The 23,443-nt window shown below is 35.8% G+C and overlaps 1 protein-coding gene across 5 annotated transcripts in view; it reads right to left on the bottom strand.

Annotated features, from left to right (window-relative positions):
- The window catches only part of ATP8A1 (ATPase phospholipid transporting 8A1), a 214,562-nt gene that overhangs the window by 123,772 nt on the left and 67,347 nt on the right, over positions 1-23,443 (bottom strand). For 3 of the 5 annotated variants that reach the window (XM_031435242.2, XM_031435239.2, XM_031435266.2), the window contains 7 exons: positions 22,072-22,199; positions 18,886-18,997; positions 17,382-17,547; positions 15,996-16,123; positions 13,394-13,471; positions 12,361-12,449; positions 6,269-6,313 (listed from right to left, as the gene is read on the bottom strand). In XM_031435242.2, coding sequence (XP_031291102.1) covers positions 6,269-6,313; positions 12,361-12,449; positions 13,394-13,471; positions 15,996-16,123; positions 17,382-17,547; positions 18,886-18,997; positions 22,072-22,199 — 746 coding nt within the window. The remainder of the gene's footprint in view (positions 1-6,268; positions 6,314-12,360; positions 12,450-13,393; positions 13,472-15,995; positions 16,124-17,381; positions 17,548-18,885; positions 18,998-22,071; positions 22,200-23,443) is intronic. The other 2 variants (XM_031435256.2, XM_031435250.2) reach the window with 1 other exon arrangement.

Below are 23,443 nucleotides of genomic sequence, written 5' to 3'. Positions count from 1 at the left end.
TTTGAAATGACTGATACTACATGATTATCATATGAAACATAAAAATATGAATCAACTGTTTACTTATTTTATCAACATCTATCACTAACAAATACCTGATATATTTACATACATAGCACATTTATTCCGTATATGTATATAAGAAGAACAAGTGTATGGGGTTTTGTGTTGTGGCTGTCTTCAGATCAGCAAACATGAACTTTACAAGAAACAAATCGAGTCAGAATTACCTCTATAACCAGGCTACTACTAATCTCATGGCCTTGCAATTTAATATCAGTGTTGAGATTCAAAGGAAAGACAAGGAATATTTAAGAGGAAATGTCTAACTCCAAGGGTGTACTTTTTAATGTTCAGTGAAAGTATACAGATCTAAACGTCTGTGCACAGAAGGAAGTTTCAGAATCCATGGAGAAAAAAAATTGTGTTAATACTAAATAATTATAATCCAGAAAGATTTAAATCACAATGTTTAAAGGTTACAAAGAATACTACTAATGCCCATATGCTAAATAAACTAGTTTATTATTCAGGGCTCCATAAAAATCTCCCTGTTATTAAAACATATTCATTAATGAGTCTTAGTTATACTTTCCCACCTCTTTGTTAGATAAACTGAAATGTCAAGGAATATTCACAGTCACATCTTGCATGTGCAGGTCTATTTTCCTTCTAAAGAATTCCAGACTAAAAGCCTTTATAAATCTGAAGATATATCTTCTTAATCTCGCCAGTAATTCTTTCATTTCATTAATCACAGTCACCACAACTGACACAACTTGCAAATGTAGTTATAAACAAATAGGGACCTTAGGTATGCAACTGCAATATTTACATGCACATCCTGCCCTTTATTCACTAATGAAGACTTCTAACAGGGGTGATGCTAAGTAACTCTTCTCCCAGAAAGTGGCATCCTTTCCCAGATCATAACAACATCTGCTAATCACATAGCCCAGGTTAGACAGCTCAGGCATGGAGCTCTCACCACCCGTCTCCAAAATCTCACAAAATGTTCCCCTTTAGTAAAAGCAAACAGATAAAATTAGGAAGCTCATTTTAAAATAAGAACCAACTGCATTAAATGTAAAATAGTTTAAATTGTTAGCCAGTAACTATACGAATTTGCAAGCTGCTCACACATAAAAGTGCAAGCCAACATGCACATTTTGTTAAAATTTTCCATAGACGTTTTCAAGTGACACTTTGCTTCATCAGGAGACTAAGAAATTGTGGGGTTTTGCAAAAAGTAATAAGGCAGGGAGTGTAATGCTGAGGTAAGAAGAAAGATGGGCAGTTACACCCACAATGTGTAATTTGCAGCTTCTTGCAGCCTGATTTCAAAGCTATTACACTGTAAATAATTATTTCCTGATCAACCAAAAATGAAGAATACCCACAGCAATAAAAGTTGAGAAAATTCAGAATTTTATGAATAAATATAAATTAGAATAAATATGGCTTAGTCAGTATCAGTTAATTTCGTATATGACACTATTATGAAATCATATCAACAAGAGGGTCATCAGAAAAAAAAGTTCAATCCATACTTTTAATTTTAGACCAATGGATGAATGACTTACTAAATGTATTAAAGAGATAAGAAAATTCAAAAAATAATTTAGGAATAGAAAAGGCCTGAGTATAATACATAAATCAGAAAACAAAACAAATAGATAAATCTGATTGCATAAAGCTAAAACATTTCTGCACAGCAAAAACTACTGCAAGCAAAATCAAAAGCCAAATGACAAACTGGGAAAAAAATATTTCCAACACCTATAATGAAGGTTAATTTCCATAAAATAAAAAGAACTCAATACAACTTCTAAAAAGGGATACTGGCAATTTCTTTCAAAATTTAAAACGCATGTAATCCTTTGATCCAAACATTCCAGTTCGAGAAATTTATACTACCTAGTGCAAAATACTGTATGTACAAATTCTTTCTTTTCAGCACATTTTTAATAGCAGAAGATTAAAAGGTTTTATCAGGGTTGTTGATTAAAAAAAATTGTGGTACATCCACATAACAGAACACTAATCAAAAAATGGGAAGCTCTTCATGGAATATGAACAAATCTCCATTACGCACTGTCAAAGGAAAAGCGGGTAAAAAAACAGTATGTATATAGTACATTTCACTTTCTGTAAAAACATGAGAGAAAAAAATATATGCACGTATATGTATCCGTGGAGGGATACACCTGAAACGGGTCACACTGGCTGCCTTCAGGAGGGGGAGTGGAGGGTTGAAAACAGGGAAGGAAGGGAAACTTTCCCCTCTTTACCTCCTTTGTATTTGTAACATGTGAATGCATTAGGAATATAAAAACTAAATCAAATTTAAGTTAAAAAAATTAAGAATCAGAACACAATCCATGTCGGCCACCTGAAATACATCACACATCCTACATAAAAACCAAATGTATACATTATATACATATACATACTACCCACAGCCACACACAGGAAGACAAAGGCAGTGGAACTCGAAAGCAGTGTTTTGGAAAGGATCTGCACTTTCTGCTTTTGAATGGCGCCACTGGTTCTAAGTCAAAATTCCTTAAAGGGAGATTTAATTTTCAGAAATGATTTTGTTATTCAGAGTCAGGTCCACTGAAGTCCAAGAACATGAGTAAGTGACTGAATTTAATAATAATATTTTCATTAGACACTGGCTTTGACCAAAGTAATGACATCTGCTTTTCTGTGTGGTTCAAAGTATTTCTGAGGGCAGGTTCAAAAGAGGAGTTCCAAAAACATTCTAGGAAATAGCTGCTTCACTGGAATATGTAAATTACCTGTCAAAGTGACTACTTTGAAGACTAACGCTAATTTGGATGTGTTAAATCTCATTGCTATATAGTTGCAGCTGGAAGAGTGTTTTGGTGAGCCTAGCTGTTGCAGTAGAATAAAGAAATACCACTCATTCCAAACATAATTGTAGACTAAAATGAAATGGGAAAATAAAAACAGAAAATGGTACTATCCACTAATACTGTGATAATACTAAAAATCACAGTGAAATGACTAAACACAGGACAATTTAAGGTAATCCTCCCAGAGAATTACCCTCATTATCATTTACTTAAAAAACAATGACTGTCAGAAAGGAATAATGTGGAACCATATTAAATAGTTAAGAAAAAGTGAAATAATACATTATCTCAGATTTGCCTCAAAGTAATAGCGGGAGGGAATATAGATGAAACTGGCTTTCAGTACATACTATTGAGCGAGTGAATGAGTACATCTGTCTACTTTTGTTTCTGCTTGAAATTTTCCACCAAAAAATTAGAAAAAGAAAAAAATGGTAATAAAATATATAGTTTTGGAAAATAATCATATCTTAGGACCACATGGATGCTGATGATAAGCAGATTTTTTTGCGTAATCCCCTAAATATTGAAACTATCTGTCTAGAGAACGGTAGATTTTTAATAGAAATGAATTAACCTGCAAGGTTATATGTCAGCAATAATAAGAAAATCATATCAATTCTGGAGTAAGTGGCTACTGGTTAGGAAATGATTTCATCTCTGTAAACTATTTATATTAATAGATTAAGCGAGTAGAGCTACCGTCATCACACAATTATTTTTAATGTCAAGAGAGTGCTTTTGAAAGTGTTACTATGTTATAGGTTTGCCTTCAAATTTGACTAAATGTAAAAACGGTAAATAATCTACATACACTTAAGTGTTAAACATCATGTGTTTTTTTAACTTGGTATTTTTGTGGCAAATATGGTGCAAGCAGGGTAGTGAAATAGTACGGGTCACAGGTCTTATCTGGGGAACTGAATGAACTTCACATTGAAAGGTGAAGCTGCTGACGGTCAGACAAGAATAAGCATCCAGATCCTGGATTTATAGAGTCATCTGCACTCTCCAGTGGCATGAAGATATGGCCAGCTGCCTGGAGCATAGGATTCAACCAGGACCACACTTTTGATCTTGGTTTCATTGGCAACATGAAACCAACTGGATCAGATTGGGCAGATGCCAGATTTAGGACTGTGCAAAGTTATGTCCGCTCCTCCACCCCATGTTAACTCTTCTCAAGTCGGTCAATTAAATTTTACTTGCTCTTGCTACCTTCACAAAACAAGAGAGAAGAGACACTCTTTAAAGCTCTTTAACATCTATGGGGCGTAATATAACCAGCACCTATGTTATAAGGAGGCTGAGTGAAGTTTTAACTCTGTCTCCCACATTTACTGGTTGTGTACTTGGGGGCAAGTTACTTATTAGCTTCTTCGCCTTAATTTCCTCAACTCTAGAATGGTCATGCCAATTACAGCTCCTCAAATATGTCTCAAGAATTAAGCGAGAGACATCAGAGCTAACAGTCTGTGAGTTTACTATGTCCAGATACTATTCTAAGCACTTTAAAAACAGAACTCATTTAATCTTCACAACCTCCCTGTGATGTCTACATTCTTCCAGATGAGGAGAGATTAGGTAGCTGGTTCAAGGGTATCCAGAGGATCAGATGTGAACGAGAGTGGTCAGAATTCGAAGTATGCATGCTTGACAACTCCCCAGGACCCAGGACACAGCAGAAGTTCAGGTACTATCTGTTCCTTCATCTTAACTGCACGAAGGTAACTCTTTGACAGATGGAGAATCCAAGTATGTATTTACAATACAGCTCACTTTATTAATAAGTTGGCAAAAGCCTTCCTTAGTGTTTATTTTTAAAAATATTACTAATATCTAAGTTTATACATAACTGCAAGAGGAACTGAACAAATAATTTGTGAAAAAGCTGGCTCTTTAAAATCTGGAGTTACCTAGTTTAGAATATCAAATTTCCCGAGAGGATGTTTTACAAAAAGAACCTATAAACAGACAAAATAGCATCCTCTCCTTCCAACAGTGATAAAAATCATGAAATATCCTACTTTCAATAGAGGTTGTTTAAATGACCTGAGTAAACAACAATTTCTAACATTTCCATCCAATCTGAATAAAAATATGAAGGTCAATTCCTTCTCTTAAGAATAAATGAATTATCTTAGAAAGATATGTATTAATTCTATACTCACGAACAGTGTTTCAAATTAACAGAATTACATTAGTTCTACAGAAAAGCAACAAGTAAAAAGATACAGTCAAAATTTTAACTACATTCTCAAAAAATTAGATAAAAGGGAATATCTACATCATTAAATTGAATTATCCACCAACAGTAAGATGCTCTGGCACATTTAAAAATTACTAAAAATTATCCAGTTGTGTGTAGGTATTGAAATATATGACACTCCAAGCAATGAGCTTCAGCGTAATGACTCATCAGTTATCACATGAACCAAACAGCTGCCTCTGTCATTAATTCCAGGTATTATGAGGTTACTGCAAATTATTACCAAATCTCCACTTTATTAAAATCCAAGTTGAAAAATATTGAATGATGTTATTGGACTGCTATGTATATTGGAAATGTAGCTTTATCCTAAAATACGTGTAATCTGAAAATAGAAATTTAACTACATAAAAAGCCACATGTTTTCTACAGTTACCAGCATTAAAGGAAACTGTTTTCTGATTATTTCATTTGTCACAAAATCATGATGAATTATCAAAATAAACTTATACTATTCTAAATGAATATGTAAATCGATGGGGGGATTTTGAGGTTAGACAAAAAACCCATTAAGTATTGAAATTAAGCTCAGTAAATGCCATATTAAATAATTCTAAAATTAATTATATTCCAGTTAACTCTAGTCCTTGCTAGCATAGTCTTCCAACATTTGTTCCAGGCATTTCACTAAAAAAATGTTCATTTTCGAGCCTCCAAACAGATTTAGTAAATTAATGAAAAGAAAGGTAAAAGGAAATTTCCACTGCGTGGGCATGTTTTAGTAGCATCTTTCTGTAGCTCTGCAGAGTATGTGAATAGTGGCAGAAGGTGGCAGTGCTGAGCTAAAAAAACAAGAGCATTTCTGGAGCTGGAGCTGAAATCTTAGGTAGTCGCCAGCTCAGGGACTCTCAGTTGATCATTACAGATTTTATTACAGATACATATCTCTATAAAAATCTAGGAAGCCTAAACTTTGAACTTACTGTTTATAAAATGACTAAAGGTTATTCAATAGGAAATTAGAGATATTCAGTGGCTCTTAAGTGATACTTTACAGCATTGTCACCCTACCTGATCAGTCATTTTTCTCAAAAGTAGTGAAATGTGTGTCTAACAAAACAATACAACGCAAACCTTCTAAAGGGATCAATGGGACAGAAAGGTCCATGCCGCTTACCATTCATCAGGAGAGCCACCATAATCCTCAGGGTCAGGGATATGGCTTCAGAAAGCAAGAGGAGGGACAGAAAGAGAGGAAAAGATAATCACAGAAAGGCTGGAAACATAAAAGCATGAATAAGAGAAGTACTGAAAGGTCTTGAAAAAGTTAAGAAAATGAATTTTTAGTTGGTTTTCAAAGAATGGCAGTTAGTACAAAAGTATGATTTATGGTTACTAAGCAGGTTTACAAAATTATTCTTTAATTGGAGAGCCAACTTGCCTCTTCACCATGAAATTTCCTACTTTTATGCAGATAGTTCAGTATTCAGTAGGAAAACCTGAACTTAGTGGTTTAAATATATGTTAAAGCCGATGGAAAATTAATCACATACTGTATAAGCAGAATAAAGTGTTTTAAGCAAACAGACATGCTCACACCTAAGAACAAACTATCACACTGAAAAAATTTGCCAAGCATATTTTAGAAGTAAATTTGATTACTATTATGTGAAAGTCCCCTAAACAGGTTTTTAAAGGACTATGATTAAAAGAACTACATTTTAAAAGATTAACACTTTAAAAGATATTAAAAGCTTTTCACTTAAACCATAATACATTCATAAAACAATCTGTTATCTCAAAAAGAAAATATGGGGGGGAGGGTATAGCTCAGTGGTAAGAGTGTGTGCTTAGAATGCATGAGATCCTGGGTTCAGTTCCCAGGAACTCCATTAAAATAAAAAAAAAAAACCTAATTACTGCCCCCCCTCAAATGTCAAAAAGAAAACACATTCATCAATACTTTAATTTCATCCATTAGCTCATCTGAGCATTAGGAAAGTTTGATCCATTTATAGCTTCCATTTCAAAGCTAGCCAGTCTTGTATTCTAGCCAGAAATGGCCAGTAGTATTTGACAGAGCAGATTTTCTTTCATTTATATATTTATTTGTTAAATTTTTCTTATTATTGTTCAAAAATTTTCCAGGTTTACTGAGATATCATTGACATACAACAAGTGCAAGTTTAAGGTGTACAACATGATAATTTGATATATACCTGTATATACTGCAAAGTGATTTCCGTCACAGCTTTAGCTAACACCCCATCTGTCACCTAACTATCATTTCTCTCTTGTGGTGAGAACATTTAAGATCTGCTCTCTCAGCAGCTAGAACAGATTCTCTAATCTCCCATTTCTTTCATCATATACGACCATGCAATAGTTCTCCTTTAAATTAATTAGATATAGGTAGAGTTTAAAAAATGCGGAGTTCAGTACAAATGTGAAGTCATTGTCTTTGGCAGATATACAATAATCTTCACTGAAAACTGGTGGGACCCTTTCACTTCCTCAGTGTCCTCTACTCTCTTTATCCTTTCACCAAACTGGCCACGACATGAGCCTCATCATCCCAAGGCACCTCCAGAGAATCAATGTGTCTCTGGTGCAGTATCCACTACCTTCACTCCCATCACAGTGGAGGCAGTCCCCTTACCCACTATTCTCTCTTCTACCAAAGGACTTTTTTGGATGCTTGAGAGGAAGGGCTAAGCAAGTCTTGGTGGGCTGGACTCCTAGAAAAGGCAACAGCCTCTTGCCAAGCTCTGTCGGAAACTGGCTGCAGCCCAGCATTCTAGGCAATCACTCCTCAGCAACTTCAAGGCTTAGAGTGGCCCCTGAACTAGACCCGGAGAGGGTCTGGTGCTACCCAAGCAAAAGCACTGTGCCAAGGTTCTGCCAAGCTGCACTACTGTTGTACAGCAGCCCTGGATCTCACACTGGAAGAGCGACTGGTGTTTCTCAAATCATGCAGTACAAAAGCCTCGGAACTCAAGGCCCAGGGTCCCTCTTCCCAGCGGTGGTCCAGCCCTGGCAGATGCTGGGTGATGAGTGGCAGGTGACCCACACACCTGCTACTTATCTTGACTGCATGAGTTTCCCCAAGATCACTGCTCCAGCAGCTCTGGTGTGGATGCTCTGTCTGGTTATTTGCCTTTATATGTCAGTGCTGTTATACATGCTTGGTAAGTTCTTTATTTAATCAAACTCATGCTTGGATCTCAGTCTTCAGCATCACTTTCTCAGGGAGCAGTCCCTGATCTCCCTGATTAGATCAACCCAAGCTGGCCATCAGTCACAGACTCCCATAGACCTTTGTACTACGTTATGATTTTTTTGTCTGTGTGATTATTTAATTACATCTATTAACCCCCAATTAGACTATAAACTGTAAGAGGGTGGAAGCCATGTGAACTTTTGCTGGTCATTAAATCCTAACCATCTAACAAAGCGCTACATACATAGAAAGAGATGAACATTTGTTGAGGCACATGAATAAAAAATGAATGGCGTTTACGCAGCTTTACCCAGCAGGCATGGCGAGCAGTAAGATGTGCTTGTTGGTTACAATACAGACCTTGGGGCAAAGTATTTAGATAATTGTCAGTTTTCTCATGGTTAATCTCTTCTTAAGGTTAAAGAAGTTACTGATCCTTTCAGCAAACATATTGCTAAACAAAATATTGTCAAGTGAAACTACCCATATACTGTTTTCATGTATAAATAAAAATTGGTTTTAAGAGCATTCAGTTTTTACTTAAAAGGAAAATGTCAAGGAAATGTTTTAAATACTGATTAAATCACTTCTCCATATAAAAAGTATTTTTTAATTTGCTTAACAGAATTTTTTTTAACTTTAGAGACTGTACCCAGGTAATCAGCTGATTTTAATACTAAGATCTAAATTATCAACAAAGACAGTACTTAGATTATAGCCCAGAATATTCACTGTATTGAGAATTCTGGCCACTGAACATAAAGGCCTCCTTACCTATTCCTGGTATTCAAGCAGCCTGTGAGAAAACTGAATTATTCCCCACAGGAAGAAATTTGCTGAAATGATACTTTAGTAAATGTTTAACAGTAGAATTTCTATTTTTTTTTAAATTGAAATACAGTCAGTTACAACGTGTCAATTTCTGGTGTACAGCACAATGTCCCAGTCATGCATACACATACATATATTCATTTTCATATTCTTTAGAATTTCTAGTTTGCAGTAAGTTAAATTTACAGATGTGACATCATAATTTATTTACATGTGACTGAAAAAAAAGATCTAATGAAACAACCTAATCAGTTTAAGCATGGTGGCATTTTTGACAAAGTTGATCTCTACAAAATAATCATCACTGCTAAGTATGTGCAAATCTTTTTATTTCATTGCCCATCATGAATCTAATTTGGGGCCAATGTTATATGAAATGAGAGATAACTCACTAAGACTAAATTCTGGAGCATTGTTTTAAGTGTTAACTATTTTCTTCCTACAAACCTGTGTAATACACAGAACTAGGCAGACTGTACTACCAAGAGACTTGAAGTCTTGTCCTTGGAACTGAAAAAGACAACAGATTAATCTTTGTCTTTGACTCTATCTTTGACTCTATCTAGGTTAAAAGGAGGCTTTATTTTGTTAAAAATGTTTAAGAAGCATCAGCTCTGAAACCATAACTCCAAAGGCATTTGTTAGTATGTGAAAGTTTGTGTTATTCCCGTTGTTTTGTCATATTCTGAGGAGGTAACCACCGTCCTTTCTTCTGCTGGAGGGGGAAGTAAACGTATGTAATAGTTCCCCACATTAAACAAGTGCTAAACACTGCTCCTGGGCGAATGAGACAGGAAAACACGCTATGTCCCACTCTCTGGGTTCCTAAAGCTCAGGAGTGTCCAGAGGAAATTCCCTCAGAAAGGTGGTTTTCAGGAATTACTTAATTCCACCAAACTCTGCAGGTAAAAGTAACAGCCATGAGTCTCTCCTATTGTAAACACCTGAGTAGTCTGAAGTTTCATAGTTTGTCCAGAGCCTTCGTATAGCAACCGCTCTCTACAATGCTGGCATTCGAACTGCCCATCAGGAATAAAAACTGATAGAAACTCTATCAGGATTAAGGATCCTAAACACACATACACAACTTACTGGAAGTGGTTCAACAACTAGCTTCACTCAACAAGGTTCTTGGTATTCTTGAAAACATGACACATTATCCAAAGAGGAATTTCCATTTCAGTTAAAAATTGCAAATAAAAAAATAAATTTCTAAACATGTTAGAAGTTTATATATGGAAAAGAATCTCGGAGATTGTCTGGTCTCATCAGCCTCATTTTAAAGAGCTTGGAATATCGCAAAGGGAATTTTCTAAGGTCATATGGTGAATTAATGACAAAGCCAGGACTAGAACTCATGTTTTAAAGAGATATCATTTTTCTCAAGAGGAAATTTGTTTCACTGGAAACTTAATCTAAATGATGACAATACTTAACTCCTAAAATTACTTTAATATTTACCAATCTTAAACCTACTCTATCATAATATATAATACATAATTGTTAATGACAATATCACCAAAAGACACAGGAAGAACACTGCGTTTTAGAACTATTGCCTGTGTTTAAGGACTTATTTCAAGAAGAAAAAACCTTACAAAATGTAAAAGAAAAGAGTACCTAGATATCATTCTAGCTTTCTGTTCTGGCAAGTTCACAGTCAATAATTGCTAATTTGAAGAGCTTGCTTATTCAACTGGAAATTGGACAAAGTAAAAAAAGGATGTCAATTACCAAACAGATCCCTCCAAAAATAACACTTATGAATGAATGCAGATTTTGTGTAAAAACAGACATCACCATGAATCTGTCAGCAAGTATAATATAACGAAATCTAGAATCACAACAGACCTTTCTGTCTCTCATCTGGGATAACTGTGGATTGAATATATAAGCGCAAAGTGTCAAAGAGTGTGGCCGTACCCCTCCTACCCCAGCAACCGACAAAACAAAGAGGCCTGCAGCAGCTGGGGGGTGGGGGTAAGAAGAGAGGGAGGCCTCTTTCATCTAAGGGAATCAGGAGATCTTCAGATAAAAGAGGGAAGATGCAAAATGGCATGCAGCCCTGGACACAGTAGGCATGCTTCTTAAATTCACAGCCTGCCCTTACAGTGTCAAAAAGCCATTACATCAACTGTCTTTCTAGCTTCATTTACACACATAGCTTGAAGTCATTTTTAGTCACACTCTCTGCTAACCCAAAGAAAGGGGTGTCAGCCTCCATCTATTTCTCTTTGTAGACCCCGTGTACAGGGGTAAAACCACATGCTTCGAGAATTTTTTTAACCAACTGGTTATTTATTTATAATTTTAACTATAGGCATTTTCATAACAATTCAATACCCCATTTTTATACTGGCTTACTGCTTAGAGACAGAGTATGAGTGTGGAAGGGGTGGGTGCAAGCCAGAAAAACCAAAAGCAAGTGCCCTTGCTTACATGGCTAAGATGTCAGTATTTACCACTCGTACATCAAGACAGTTGGAAACTGTGATAATAGGCCAAGGTCAAGCAACCAGGAGGATGTTTCCTCTTTTGATCGTGCCTTTTTAGGAAACGTAGAAATTCATTTTCTCAAGTTACCCTAATAAAGTATTTCAGAAAGAAGGTTTCTGAACAGGTTAGGCAAGCATACCTGGAAGTAAGAAAAAATGGGTGCTCAGCAAGCACCTTCTAAAGGAGATTAAGAGACTAATAAACTTATTTGGTGATATTCATTATCCCCCAGATTTAAGAGTTTTGTGTCCCTCCCTTCTTCCCGTCATCAGAAATCTAGCTTGCCCTGTGACTGCAAAAAGGAGAGATGATAAAAAGAAAAAGCAAACCCAAGGAATAACTGTCAGAGAAACAACCATATTTTAACCTGAAAACTGCCCAGGGACGCACTGCATGTTCCTCCCTCAGACAGGACTGTACCCTAACTTTATGGCAATGGAGAGGGGAGAGTATTTGTACTTTATTACCAGAGCCAGATGGAGTCCTTCAGCAACTCTAAACACCTAAAAATTATGGGGCAGGGCCCCTATCTTATTGTAAATTCCAAATGAAAAACAATACCAAACTATAAAACACAAAATATGTAAGTATGCTAAAATTATAATAACTGCCTTTTAGATTGAAAAAAAAACCTCTGATAATCAGAACTCCCAAAATTGTTTCAAACTGTTAGCAAGAGTTAAATGTGTGTATCATACTCTGATTCAGGGGAGAACACTCACCCATAAGCAACTCCAGCGATGGTGCACTTCTTAAACTGCATTACATTGCACGTCAAAGTCCCAGTTTTGTCAGAAAATATGTATTTTACCTAAAAAAAAGGTTTAAAATTTCTCATTAAAATTACAGAGGTCTTTTAAAGCCAGTCTTTTATAGAAGGGGGGAAAAAACCCTTACATTATTTGCTTTAGCAATTTCGTTACATTGTAGGGGCACAATGAATGCTATTAACTGACTACTTTCTGCACATCATTAAGAAATATTTTCAACTATTTCTCTCAGTATTTCAGCAATGAATTATATACTAACATTAAAGGCTATCAAGATAATAGAAAAGCTATCAGTCATAGGTAGAAATCTGCTGTAACATGGTGTGGATATCCACTAGAGAGTGCCACTGCAGCTACCTAACACATGTAGGGCACTACAATGTCTATAAGCACCCTCAGCATTACTAACAATTACAAGACTGGCGATAGCTTGTGATTAAAATTAACTTCACACAACATCTGAATTGGTAAGAAAAAGGATAATGCTGGCTTAAATGCTATTCGAAGAGTAAGAGTTATTAGCAAATGGCAACGGTACAAAAAAAGAAGGATCTTTTCTCAGCTAGTCTGTATAAATGAATTATAAATATACATCTATGTGTGAATAGAGTATAAATTATAAATCTGAAATTCCTGTTTGATTTACACAACTTCATTGATCAGCTTTTAACTTTTACTTCCTTCTTAGTCAAAAGCTATAAACAATTTTAATACTGCGAGTTTATAACTCCAAAACAGCCAATACTTAACATACCAATCAGATTATATACCAAAGGACATCCTTATTCTGAGAGCAAAATATGCATTAAATAATGTTCATTTACTAAAAATGAAAGTTGATAGTTAGGTCCTAACATGTATTTATATCAATCATTTAAAAAATGGAAAATTAGGAGCTGTCAATTCATCTGAAGTTGCCACATACAGCAGAAATCACACCAAATAGGACTGCCAATTCAGCATATCAATAAGAAATTTAGTTTACCTGGCCAAGTTCCTCGTTTAGATTAGATGTTCGAGCCATAGCAGCAGTGTCTGTAGGTTCATAGTGCATGTCAAGATCCTTAAAAAAAAAAAAAAAAAAAGACAAGAAATCATTGAATACAATTGATAGTAAGAGACTGAGTACAATTTTATTTAACTGGTGAGCTATGTAACACTCTCATCTCTTGCCGTCCCCACACTATGTCAGCTGATTTCCTAAAAAAGTACTCAATACAGAATATCATATTTCACAATAAGGGGAGAACTATATGGTAGTTAGAGCATGTGTCTGGAATCAGGCAATCCTGGTTTACTATCATTCCACCATTTCCTAAATATGTGACCTATTATAAGGATTAAATAAGATAATGTATGTGCAGTGCTTCCTACAGTGTCTGACACAAGGCTTAATGTGAGCTAAAATAATAGCAACAAGACATTGCTCAAATAATTAAGACTTTAAGTCCCTTGAAAAATTACCTAAGTGATTCCATCTTGTTATACTTTCTTGGCCAAGTTTCTTTCTTTCTTTTTTATTTTTTTCTTTAAATTGAAGTACAGTCAGTGACAATGTGTCAGTCTCTGGTGTACAGCATAATGTCCCAGTCATACATATACATACATACATTCATTTTCATATTCTTTTCCATTAAAGGTTATTACAAGATATTGGATACAGTTCCCTGTGCTATATAGATGAAATTTGTTTTTTAAATCTGTTTTTATATATAGTAGTTAATATTTGCAAATCTGCAACTCCCAAATTTATCCCTTCCCACCCCATATTCCCCAGTAACCACTGGCCAAGTTTCTTACATTGTATATACATGAAAGCAAAGAACATTTTACTGACAAGCCAGGGTTTACTGATTTTCACATGTCAAATGAAAAGCCCAAATCTGATCTCTCCTACATCTGTATTTCAGATGGAGCAACATCAGTTCTGGAAAAGGCTTTTGAGTTGTAAGCGCCATGTATTAAAGAGGGACAGTAAACAAGTGGGCAATATTTAGGGAGTAGCGATGGGACAGGGGACTAAGTTGGAATCATGTCACATAAAGAATGAAATGAGATGAGGGACTTCAGTTGGGGGGTGGGGATATGACAGAATAGGCATGAGAGCCAAGTGCAAATGCTTTGCAGGGCTGTCATTTGGAAACAAGATTAGACATGTTCATAAAAGATCTATTTGGGAAGAACCAGAATCAAAGGGAGGCAGTTACTAATCTCATTCCCACACAAGGAAGAAGCTACCTCGTAAGGGATGCTCTGTCAGGAATGTTAGAAAAATCTTTGTACGTTAGAAAGACAATTGAAAAGCATAAGCCTACTGGGTTCATCCAACACTAAAATTATATAATTATTTTAAGCAAATATTACTTTTGAAAATCCAAATAAAAAAATTAAGTGACAGACTAGTTATTCGATTTTCCTAATGAGTTGCCTTATTATCTCTGCGAGTTGAAAACCTTCAATGAGTTTTAATTGTACTTATAACAAACAAACTTTGTTACACATTTTTTTTCAGCAACAAATCTCCTGCATGAAATGAGCTATGCCTGCAGCTCATTTCGGATTTCCAAGTTATACTGATCTTTTACCAATGAATTAAGAGATTGATGGTTGCGGTGGACCATTTACCATGGGAAGACAATGAGTGGTTGTGAAAGTAGCTTATTTTAAAAAATCCTAACATTGTTCATATTGAAAGACTTTTAAATAATTAAAAAATCAAAAGGTAATGCCAAAAATGCCTCAAAATACAAGGCAAAATTAAAGTTTCTGGCAGATTAGGTCTAAAGATTCGTTTACATAAATTCATTAATTTTAACTTTGGTAAAAATAACTGGCATTTAAATGAAGAAGAGTAACATTCTATAAATAAAACATTCAGGAAACAGATGTCTAGCACACTCTCACAGGATTAAAAAAATTTTAAGAAAAAAATTAAGAAGAAAAATTCAAGCACAGCTGAAATTGTTTCCAGTGTGGAAAAGCAAGCTACACAGATGTATAAAACATGACAGACAGCCTGGTTGTTACAAATATCAAGTACAGTGTTATTTCCATAGTGCTCAATTGTTTATGAAGCTGTCTGCTATGCAGTGAGAGTCCTTTGATCTATGTAACAACAGTGAGATACAGGTAAAGCATGTTTTATTATTCCCTTGTGATTATCCACAAAAATAAGCCTAAAAGAAGTCAAGTGGCTTGGCAAAGTTCACACAACTAGTAAATTATAAAATGAGGACTAAAATCCAGGTATTTTAACTCCTAACTCCATGGCTCTTCTTTTCCCCAAGACCAGTATGTAACTAAAAATAGGTTTCCTCAACTCCAGACCTCTTTTCCCCAGCATGTCTGGTCTGTAAATCTGTGTGAGTCTGAGATGAGAGACTTTGTTATGATTTTCACACGTCAAATAAATTTGCTATTATTATATTAGGCTCAAAAATATTTTGAAATACTGTCTTGGAGTCAATAAAAGGTAAGATATAATTAAGATTTTTTTTTTTTTTCCTGAAAGATCAAAAGACTCTTTCAGGAAAAAAGACAAAAACGTATGTTTAATGTAATGAAAAACAATAGTAATTCATATTTACCCAATTTATGAAGTAGGCTTGAGTAAATTTCACCACTTCTAATGTAACCAACAAACTGATAGGAATGAGATTGTTGAACAGGATGATGAAGGTCAAGAAATTCAGTCCAAAATTATTAGCACCACCATCTGTTGGGGGAGGTAGGAATAAAATCGTTTACAGTTTCATATTTTATTTGCATTGGCCAGAACTTTAGTATAACAAGAATTTTCCATACTACATAGTATGTTTAGAAAGTTTGGGAGGAACACTGTGCTGATAACATATTCCTATTTTCAAGTACATTCTCCAAGATGGAATAGCATTATTTGTGTTACACATGTTGTTAATTCTATTAACTGCATAATGGTACTAAAAAGTGAAAGTACTAACAAATATTTCAAACCTGTTCCAAACATGAAGTTTAGAGATTTTAGAGATAGGACTGATGGTCTACAGATGTAAAATCTCAACTGGGTAGAATCACTTTTATATAAATTTTTGAAAAACATTTCCAATTTAAACTATGTCTTGAAAGCAAACAAAACAATGGCAGCAAAACCAACACAAATAGCAAAAACAACAACAGGGCTGAACCCTAGGTAAATTTAGCCCGAGGTAAATTATATTCTTCCTCTTCAATAATGTAACTAAAACCGCTCTCCCAGATAAACTGTAAAGCATATGAAGAAACAAAAGGATGGCAGTCTTAACAATGCTGAATTGAAATGCTGAATGTTGAACAGCAAAACAATGACTGTTAAAAAAAAACAACCTGGAATAACTGCAAAGCTAAAGCAGTAAAATTAAAATACAACTGAAAAAATCAATTTTGCTATAAAACCTTACTAGAATTTGCTTCTGCACTCTTGGAAATTAAGTATTTATTGGTTTAGTGTTCATCAAAAGGAAGTATAAACTTATTTCCCAGAAATACTCAGTAATAAGATAAACGCTCCAAAAGGAAATTATTTACTAGCACTTTCCCTAAGACAAGACTGTTAACAGAATACACAGCATTCATGAGTTCAAATGAAAGTACATCCAATTTAAACATTTTAGAAACATGTAAAATAGTTTTAGGTGCTTCAAATATAAGTATTCAACCTGCTTTATTTACCAGATAGCTATACAACTGTGTTAAAATATTTTAAAAGAATAAATTAACGAAATTAAAATGACATTAATAACATTTTATACTACTTTGGAGCGCTCATTATATTTTTAGGGATTCTAACATTTTACTTTCTTTTACAGGAAATTACATCAAAAAATAAAGTTTAAATGCCCAGTTATCTTGGCAACAAGGTTTTCTTTTCAGAAACAGGAAATTCCAAGATCAGTTGTGAAACAAACACGTGTTTTAATGGAAGAAGAAATAAGTATAATAAGCACTTTAATGCTCACAGTTTAGATTGAGATACCAGTCCTTTCCAGAATGCCTTCGATTCCAAATGGCTGAACCCACAGAACAGACAAGAGACATGGCAATCAAGATACAAAATAAAATCAAAATTTGTACATTTGTAATCCGTTCTACATTTGAGAGTTTAAGTGGTGGACTTGTTGAGTTCTGTAAAAGGAAACAAAAGATGAGTGATAAGAAGAGTGTTCAAATGATTAAGTAATGTATATCCAGTATTTTGGTGATGATGACAAAGTAAGTCACAACTCAAAATCTAGACATGAGTCAACACACGAAAATTATATGGAAAACAATCACAGACGTAAAAGCTGTCAAAGGTTAACCACTTCTTTTTCTAAAGGCCACTATACCACCCAATCCTTTTTCTAGGATGTAAAACAATAAGAAAGAAGGAAATACTATTCCTTTTATAGACATAGCTTTTGTGTTGTGGCAGGTAAGATGAACAATGCATTCATTACTTGACTACGTAAGCAAACAGGGTAGATTAAAGAAAGCATCCAGTATCTCAGCTCCAGAAGAGAGGCAGAGAAGGTGGCCTGGGCACCCACAGCCAGAGACCTGGAAATTCCAAACTATGAAGGCAACCTTTCCGGGATCTCTTGTTTCCAGATTTCTGGTGACATTTTGTATTTGTTTTACTAAACACAGCAGCAGTATAAGTAGTGCTGGCTATAAAGAATAGGAGTCTCCTCACCTGTATTTAATGATAAAAATGACCATGCCAGATCTGTGCTAACCAAGGCATCCACAGGACAGGAAATTCATTGTCAAAATTAATATAAAATGATAATTCAGAGAATTCATAGAACAGTTAGGGATGGCATCATTAACAGCATTCCCTCTTGCCTGTTGAAAACATCTCTGTGCCCTTACAAGGTACAAAGTTATCAGCCCTTAAAGGAGATTTTCATTTAGTATTTCAAAACTGAGTTTCCCATATCCATCTAGTCCCCTGAATACTAATATTATAATGTAGAGAAGGAAAATCCATAAACTTGTGTTAACATTACAAGTGCTAGGATTAAAGGTGATTAAAAATGGCTTAACATAAAAATACTGCGAAAAAATAGTCAACATTCGACTCACAAGGTTTTCTTTCATTTTTATGAAAAAAAGATAAGGTCTAAAATTTGATCATTGTATTAAAATAAAATTATGGGACAAATACTTTAATGCAGAGCATTCATCGTTACACAACTTGTATGAATTACTGCAATAGTCAGTGAATGCTGCCTGGTACATAAAATGATTGGGTCACTCATGCATTGGTGATCTCTGGTGGAACTTTCTAGAGTTTTTGCATGAAGTGAGCCATTTCACAGCCCCACTCACCAAAGAATGAGATTCTGGATGTAGAGTGTGGGCTCAAGAATCTGTGACAGATGGTCTGCTATGTTTGGGACTACAGCGCTGACAGCTACAAATAGCACATTTTCAAAAGACTTAGGTCCAAAAGGTGTTTATAGGTAAAAAAAATCCCACCTGCATCAGCTTGGTGTCATGTCCAGTGTAGACAACTATTCCATGAACCCACTGTGTATTCCTCAACTGAGCGCCTCGAAGAAGCAGCTGATCTGCTCCCAGGGGAACAGTGCTATGACAGATTATGTTGACATTAGAAACGACATTTTCTAAAATGCTTACGAATTTTACAGCCACTATAGAGTTCCAAGAAAGGTTCTGTTATGAAAATAACCCTTCTCTCATTTACTTTATTTTTAGGAAAGAAGTAATTTTCCCACCTATAAGAATAATTTTCTTACACAAGGGCAGCTGGAGGGAAGCATGCCAGCTGTTCCTCCCTAGCACCAAACCAGCCATTTCCTACAACTTCAGTATCCGAGATGGTAGGTAACGTTAGGGAATTCAGGGGCCAATTCTCAAACCTGTTGAAGACTTTACTGATTCAGTAAAGCCCACTTAGGTTTCTGAAATGTCTGGAAGTGGTGAGATTAGGGGATCTGTTCCCCTTCCTCCACCTTCCTTTAAATTAAAATTAGCTTTGTGCGTAAGAAACGTTCAAAAAAACACATGAGGTAAGGTAAATACACAGATCTCATCATAACACTTGGATTGCCCTCTCTGCCTCCAGAGATTAAGTCTCTGTACTAAGATCTCTAGGACATGCATTTTATTGCATTTGAAAATCAGTTTTCCAAGAACTGCAAGTACATCTCCAGTAAATGGTAAGCATATAAAAGTCTTATACACTCCTCTGAAATGACAGCAAATGGAGGCGCTCCAACTCATATAATTTGAACCACATTTTTCAAGGGTCAAGCTGGGTCTTTTGTGGGTTTTTTGGAAGGCTGCCCCCTATGGTAGGTTGTGGGTTGATACAACCTCTCATAGAGCCATCAGACGGGTACAAGCTATCACCAAATACAGCGGGGTTCTCAAAATGTAATGTACTACACAAAATTTAATGGCTCAGAGATTCCTAGTACTACTTCTTCATTTCACTGATTTAAAAAAAATAAAAAAAGTCAAGTATAAAGAAAAATTCATTAAAAAACTTGCAGAGAAAAGGAAGAAATTTCCCACAAAGAAGTCTCCAGAAACAGTATCTTTGTCAGAGGAGGCACACCAAGACCGAAGCTGTCACTGCTGGTGTCCAGTAGGTGTCCACGGCCAGTAGTAGCTTGGGATTGTGGCCTTCTTTTAGGAACAATACAAATGTCACCAGCTCAGGTGAAATCAATCCAGATGGGTGGACAATGATGGCACCTGAAGCCTTCCATGAAGTGAGTAAATCCTTAGGAATTAGTATATTCCAATTTAAGAAGAGAACACAGCAACTATAACTCTCATTGCTTATGCACAACAACATGCCTTTCTGACCTATCCAGAAGGGAACCTCTCTAGTACATGTCTCAAGATTTGGGGTGCACTTCAGAGATGGGAGGGGTCCTCAGGCCTAAAGCAGGTTTTCAAGAAGTTCTTGGGATGCTGCTGGATTATGCTCTGGGGCACATATGTGCCAACCATTTCTTATATGTCCAATGCGGTATAATGTGGCAACGGTCACCTCAGCATTAGTGGTGTGGATTGATTGGAATTAGAGACAAACTCTTCAAAACAAAAAATACGACTTTTTAATTACAAGGACTCAATGAGAATTAGTTATTAGCTTTCATCAGAGTTGGAATTTCAAAGCTTCTGGCATCAGACAATGACCCTCATTCTTAAAGGAAAGTAGACTCATTCCAAACTAAGGGGCTCCAAGAGCGCTGGATAATTACTGTAAACGTCAAGCGTGCTACAGGCACAAAGGTACTGAAAATCTGTTTCCACCTTTCATATAAATTGAAGCATATTATATAAATTCTATCTGTACCCTAAACCTTGGCACCACACAAAGCTTCTCCTTCACTGTGTGGATTTGCTTGGCGTTGGTTTGATGGGGGAACTGATAAGAAATGGAAGCTGGCCAGTTAGATATGTCAGACAACAGAAACATTACTTATATAAACGGCCAAATCTATCAATAGTCTATAACCATATGTTCATGGAAAGATCACTCTGTGAAAAATTTAGAGCAATATATAATTTCTTCAAAAATTACAGGAAGACTTTTGGTGGATCTGAATGAGGATGATAGTGCAGGGTATTCAAGTGTCCTTTAGAATTTAAATACCGTAATAAAGGAATTACAGATAATGAAAGCACTGGTAATCTCTCAGGCTGGTAGTTTGAACTAGTAAATTTAACTGCGTTTAGTTGGCCACTACAAACGCCTAGTAGAGAAGGAGAAGGGAGGCAGGGCAGACCCCATGTTTCCTGCCAAGTTCTGCCCCATTTCTTTGCTCCCCTTTGTAACAAAACTCCTTGAAAAAGTTCTCTATTTTTCAACTCTTCTTCTGTTATCCCAGACTCACTCTCATTAGGCTCCACCTGTCCCAACAGAGATCAAGGATCTCCACTTGCTAAATCCAAATCAGACTCATTGTAATTGACTTCATTGTACTTGACCATAAGCAACATCTGGCCCACTTAGTCACTCGCTCTGCCTTGGTATGATTTCCTCACTTCCTCTTTTTGTGTGTGTGTATATATATATATGTGTGTGTGTGTGTGTGTGTGTGTGTGTGTGTGTGTGTGTATACATATATATAAAATTGAAATATAGTCAGTTTACAATGTTGTGTCAATTTCTGGTGTATAGCATAATACTTCATGACATACATATATTTGTTTTCCTATCTTTTTCAGAAGTTACTACAAGATATTGATTATAGTTCCCTGTGCTATACAGTGTGAATTGTTGTTCACCTATTGTATATATATTAGTTAATATCTGCAAATCTTGAACTCCCAGTGTATCCCCTCCCACCCAGGAAAGGACTCAGGCCATGGGAACTGACAGTTAAACCTATAAGATAAGTATTTTGGCCAAAGAATAAGCCACTAAACAATGTGCCTGAAGCCTGGACTATACATGAAAATATCCAACTCACAGGCTGGCAGGAACCCTGGGGAAGTCTTCAGCTATACCATGTGCACAGGGTTAAAAGCATTCTCACAAAAGAACTCTGGGTAGAATACAGAAATGCTTAAGAAAGAGGTTTTGAGCCATCGAGCTAAGAGTACAAGAAAATGTCTACCCAGGTCAGCAACATAGTGCCGCACAGTGACGTCTGTGGTTTTATGAAGACCAGTTTTACATACCTGTGTCCGTCAAGCCTTATGTTTCCAACAAAATCATAGAGATGTCTGTTTGGACTTTCACACTCAATTCTGCCAGAAATTCTCATCAAACTGTCAATGTCTTTTATATCAGATGTTGCTGGTAAGCCCTGTTTAGAAATTTATAAATAAGCAAGAGTAGATTAAGTTGCGTGTGGGAGGCAGTGGGGAATTCTAAATTCATCCACACCTTAAGATCTAAGAGATCCTATTATTTGATAAGCAATTATCCTCCACTGTACAACACTCTGTCAAATCATAAGGAGGAGATACCTTCCTCTCCACTTGAACATAGGCTTTTAGCATAAGAATAGGGCATCTTTTGTGACAGTCCTAAAATATCTTAGAGACTATAAACTAGCCTGTAAAGGCATTTTGAAATAGGTCTGCAAAGAACTGTTTGCTTCCAAAAATAAAACTAATATTTAGCATTATACAGTCTAAATCTGTCTGCTGAATCTCCAAAAGGGAATGCACAATAAATAGAACCTATTCCCAAAGACAGGAGTTAGGTTTTTGTTCTTTTATTCCTCGGAGAAGGAAAACTCCAAGACAGCTCCAGCTAGAAGTGGCTGGAGTGGAACAGCCCCAACTCCCTGGGGCAGTCTGAGTTCAGGGCCTGTGATGACGACCTACTTCGACCACAATCCAACCTTCCCATGTGTCATTTCCACTACTTGTCTAGAACCCAAAGGAATACATTTTTTAAAGTCCCTTTTAAAACTTAAAAAATAAAAACCTTATAGTTGCTTTCTGTTATGGATGGTATGAGAAGTAAATGTAGAAATCTAACCTATTCCCCAAGATCATGAGACTTTTAAAATAGCAATGGAAACTACATCTTTTCAACATGGCAAAGCCAGATAATTGTGGCCAGGTGAACACAGGAAACAAGCTAACACACGTGAAAGCATGTAGGGCTACCAATATCATCAGGGTGTTTGGCTAGTACATAAAATATTAAAAATACTATAAATGGACCATATTTAATCAGGCAAGTAAAACTGGGTTTTCCACAATATTTAACTAGACCAGTTTGTAAAACCACTCCACAGTGGCTCAATGAGAAAATATTTGCAGTTGGGTGGAATTGCCTCAACCCAAGACAATAACACTAAGAAATAAAGCTGTAAGATTCCTCAAAATGTATCACTTTTGCTTGAGGATTATTTTGAGCAAAAGGCAATGGAGATCCTGCAGGTTCAAGAGAAACTACTGCCCCTCTGTTAACTACCTAGAAGAATTTAAATTAGGGATTTTCTGCAGAAGAGAGTTACGACTAGGGATACATTTAAGTGCTGTCTGGACCCATCCATATGGCAGGGCAAATATCGAATTCCCAAACATCTGCTCT

This window comes from Camelus dromedarius, chromosome 1, assembly GCF_036321535.1.
Source record: "Camelus dromedarius isolate mCamDro1 chromosome 1, mCamDro1.pat, whole genome shotgun sequence".
Classification (NCBI taxonomy): Eukaryota; Metazoa; Chordata; class Mammalia; order Artiodactyla; family Camelidae; genus Camelus; species Camelus dromedarius.
This window is presented reverse-complemented; position numbering and strand designations above follow the sequence as displayed.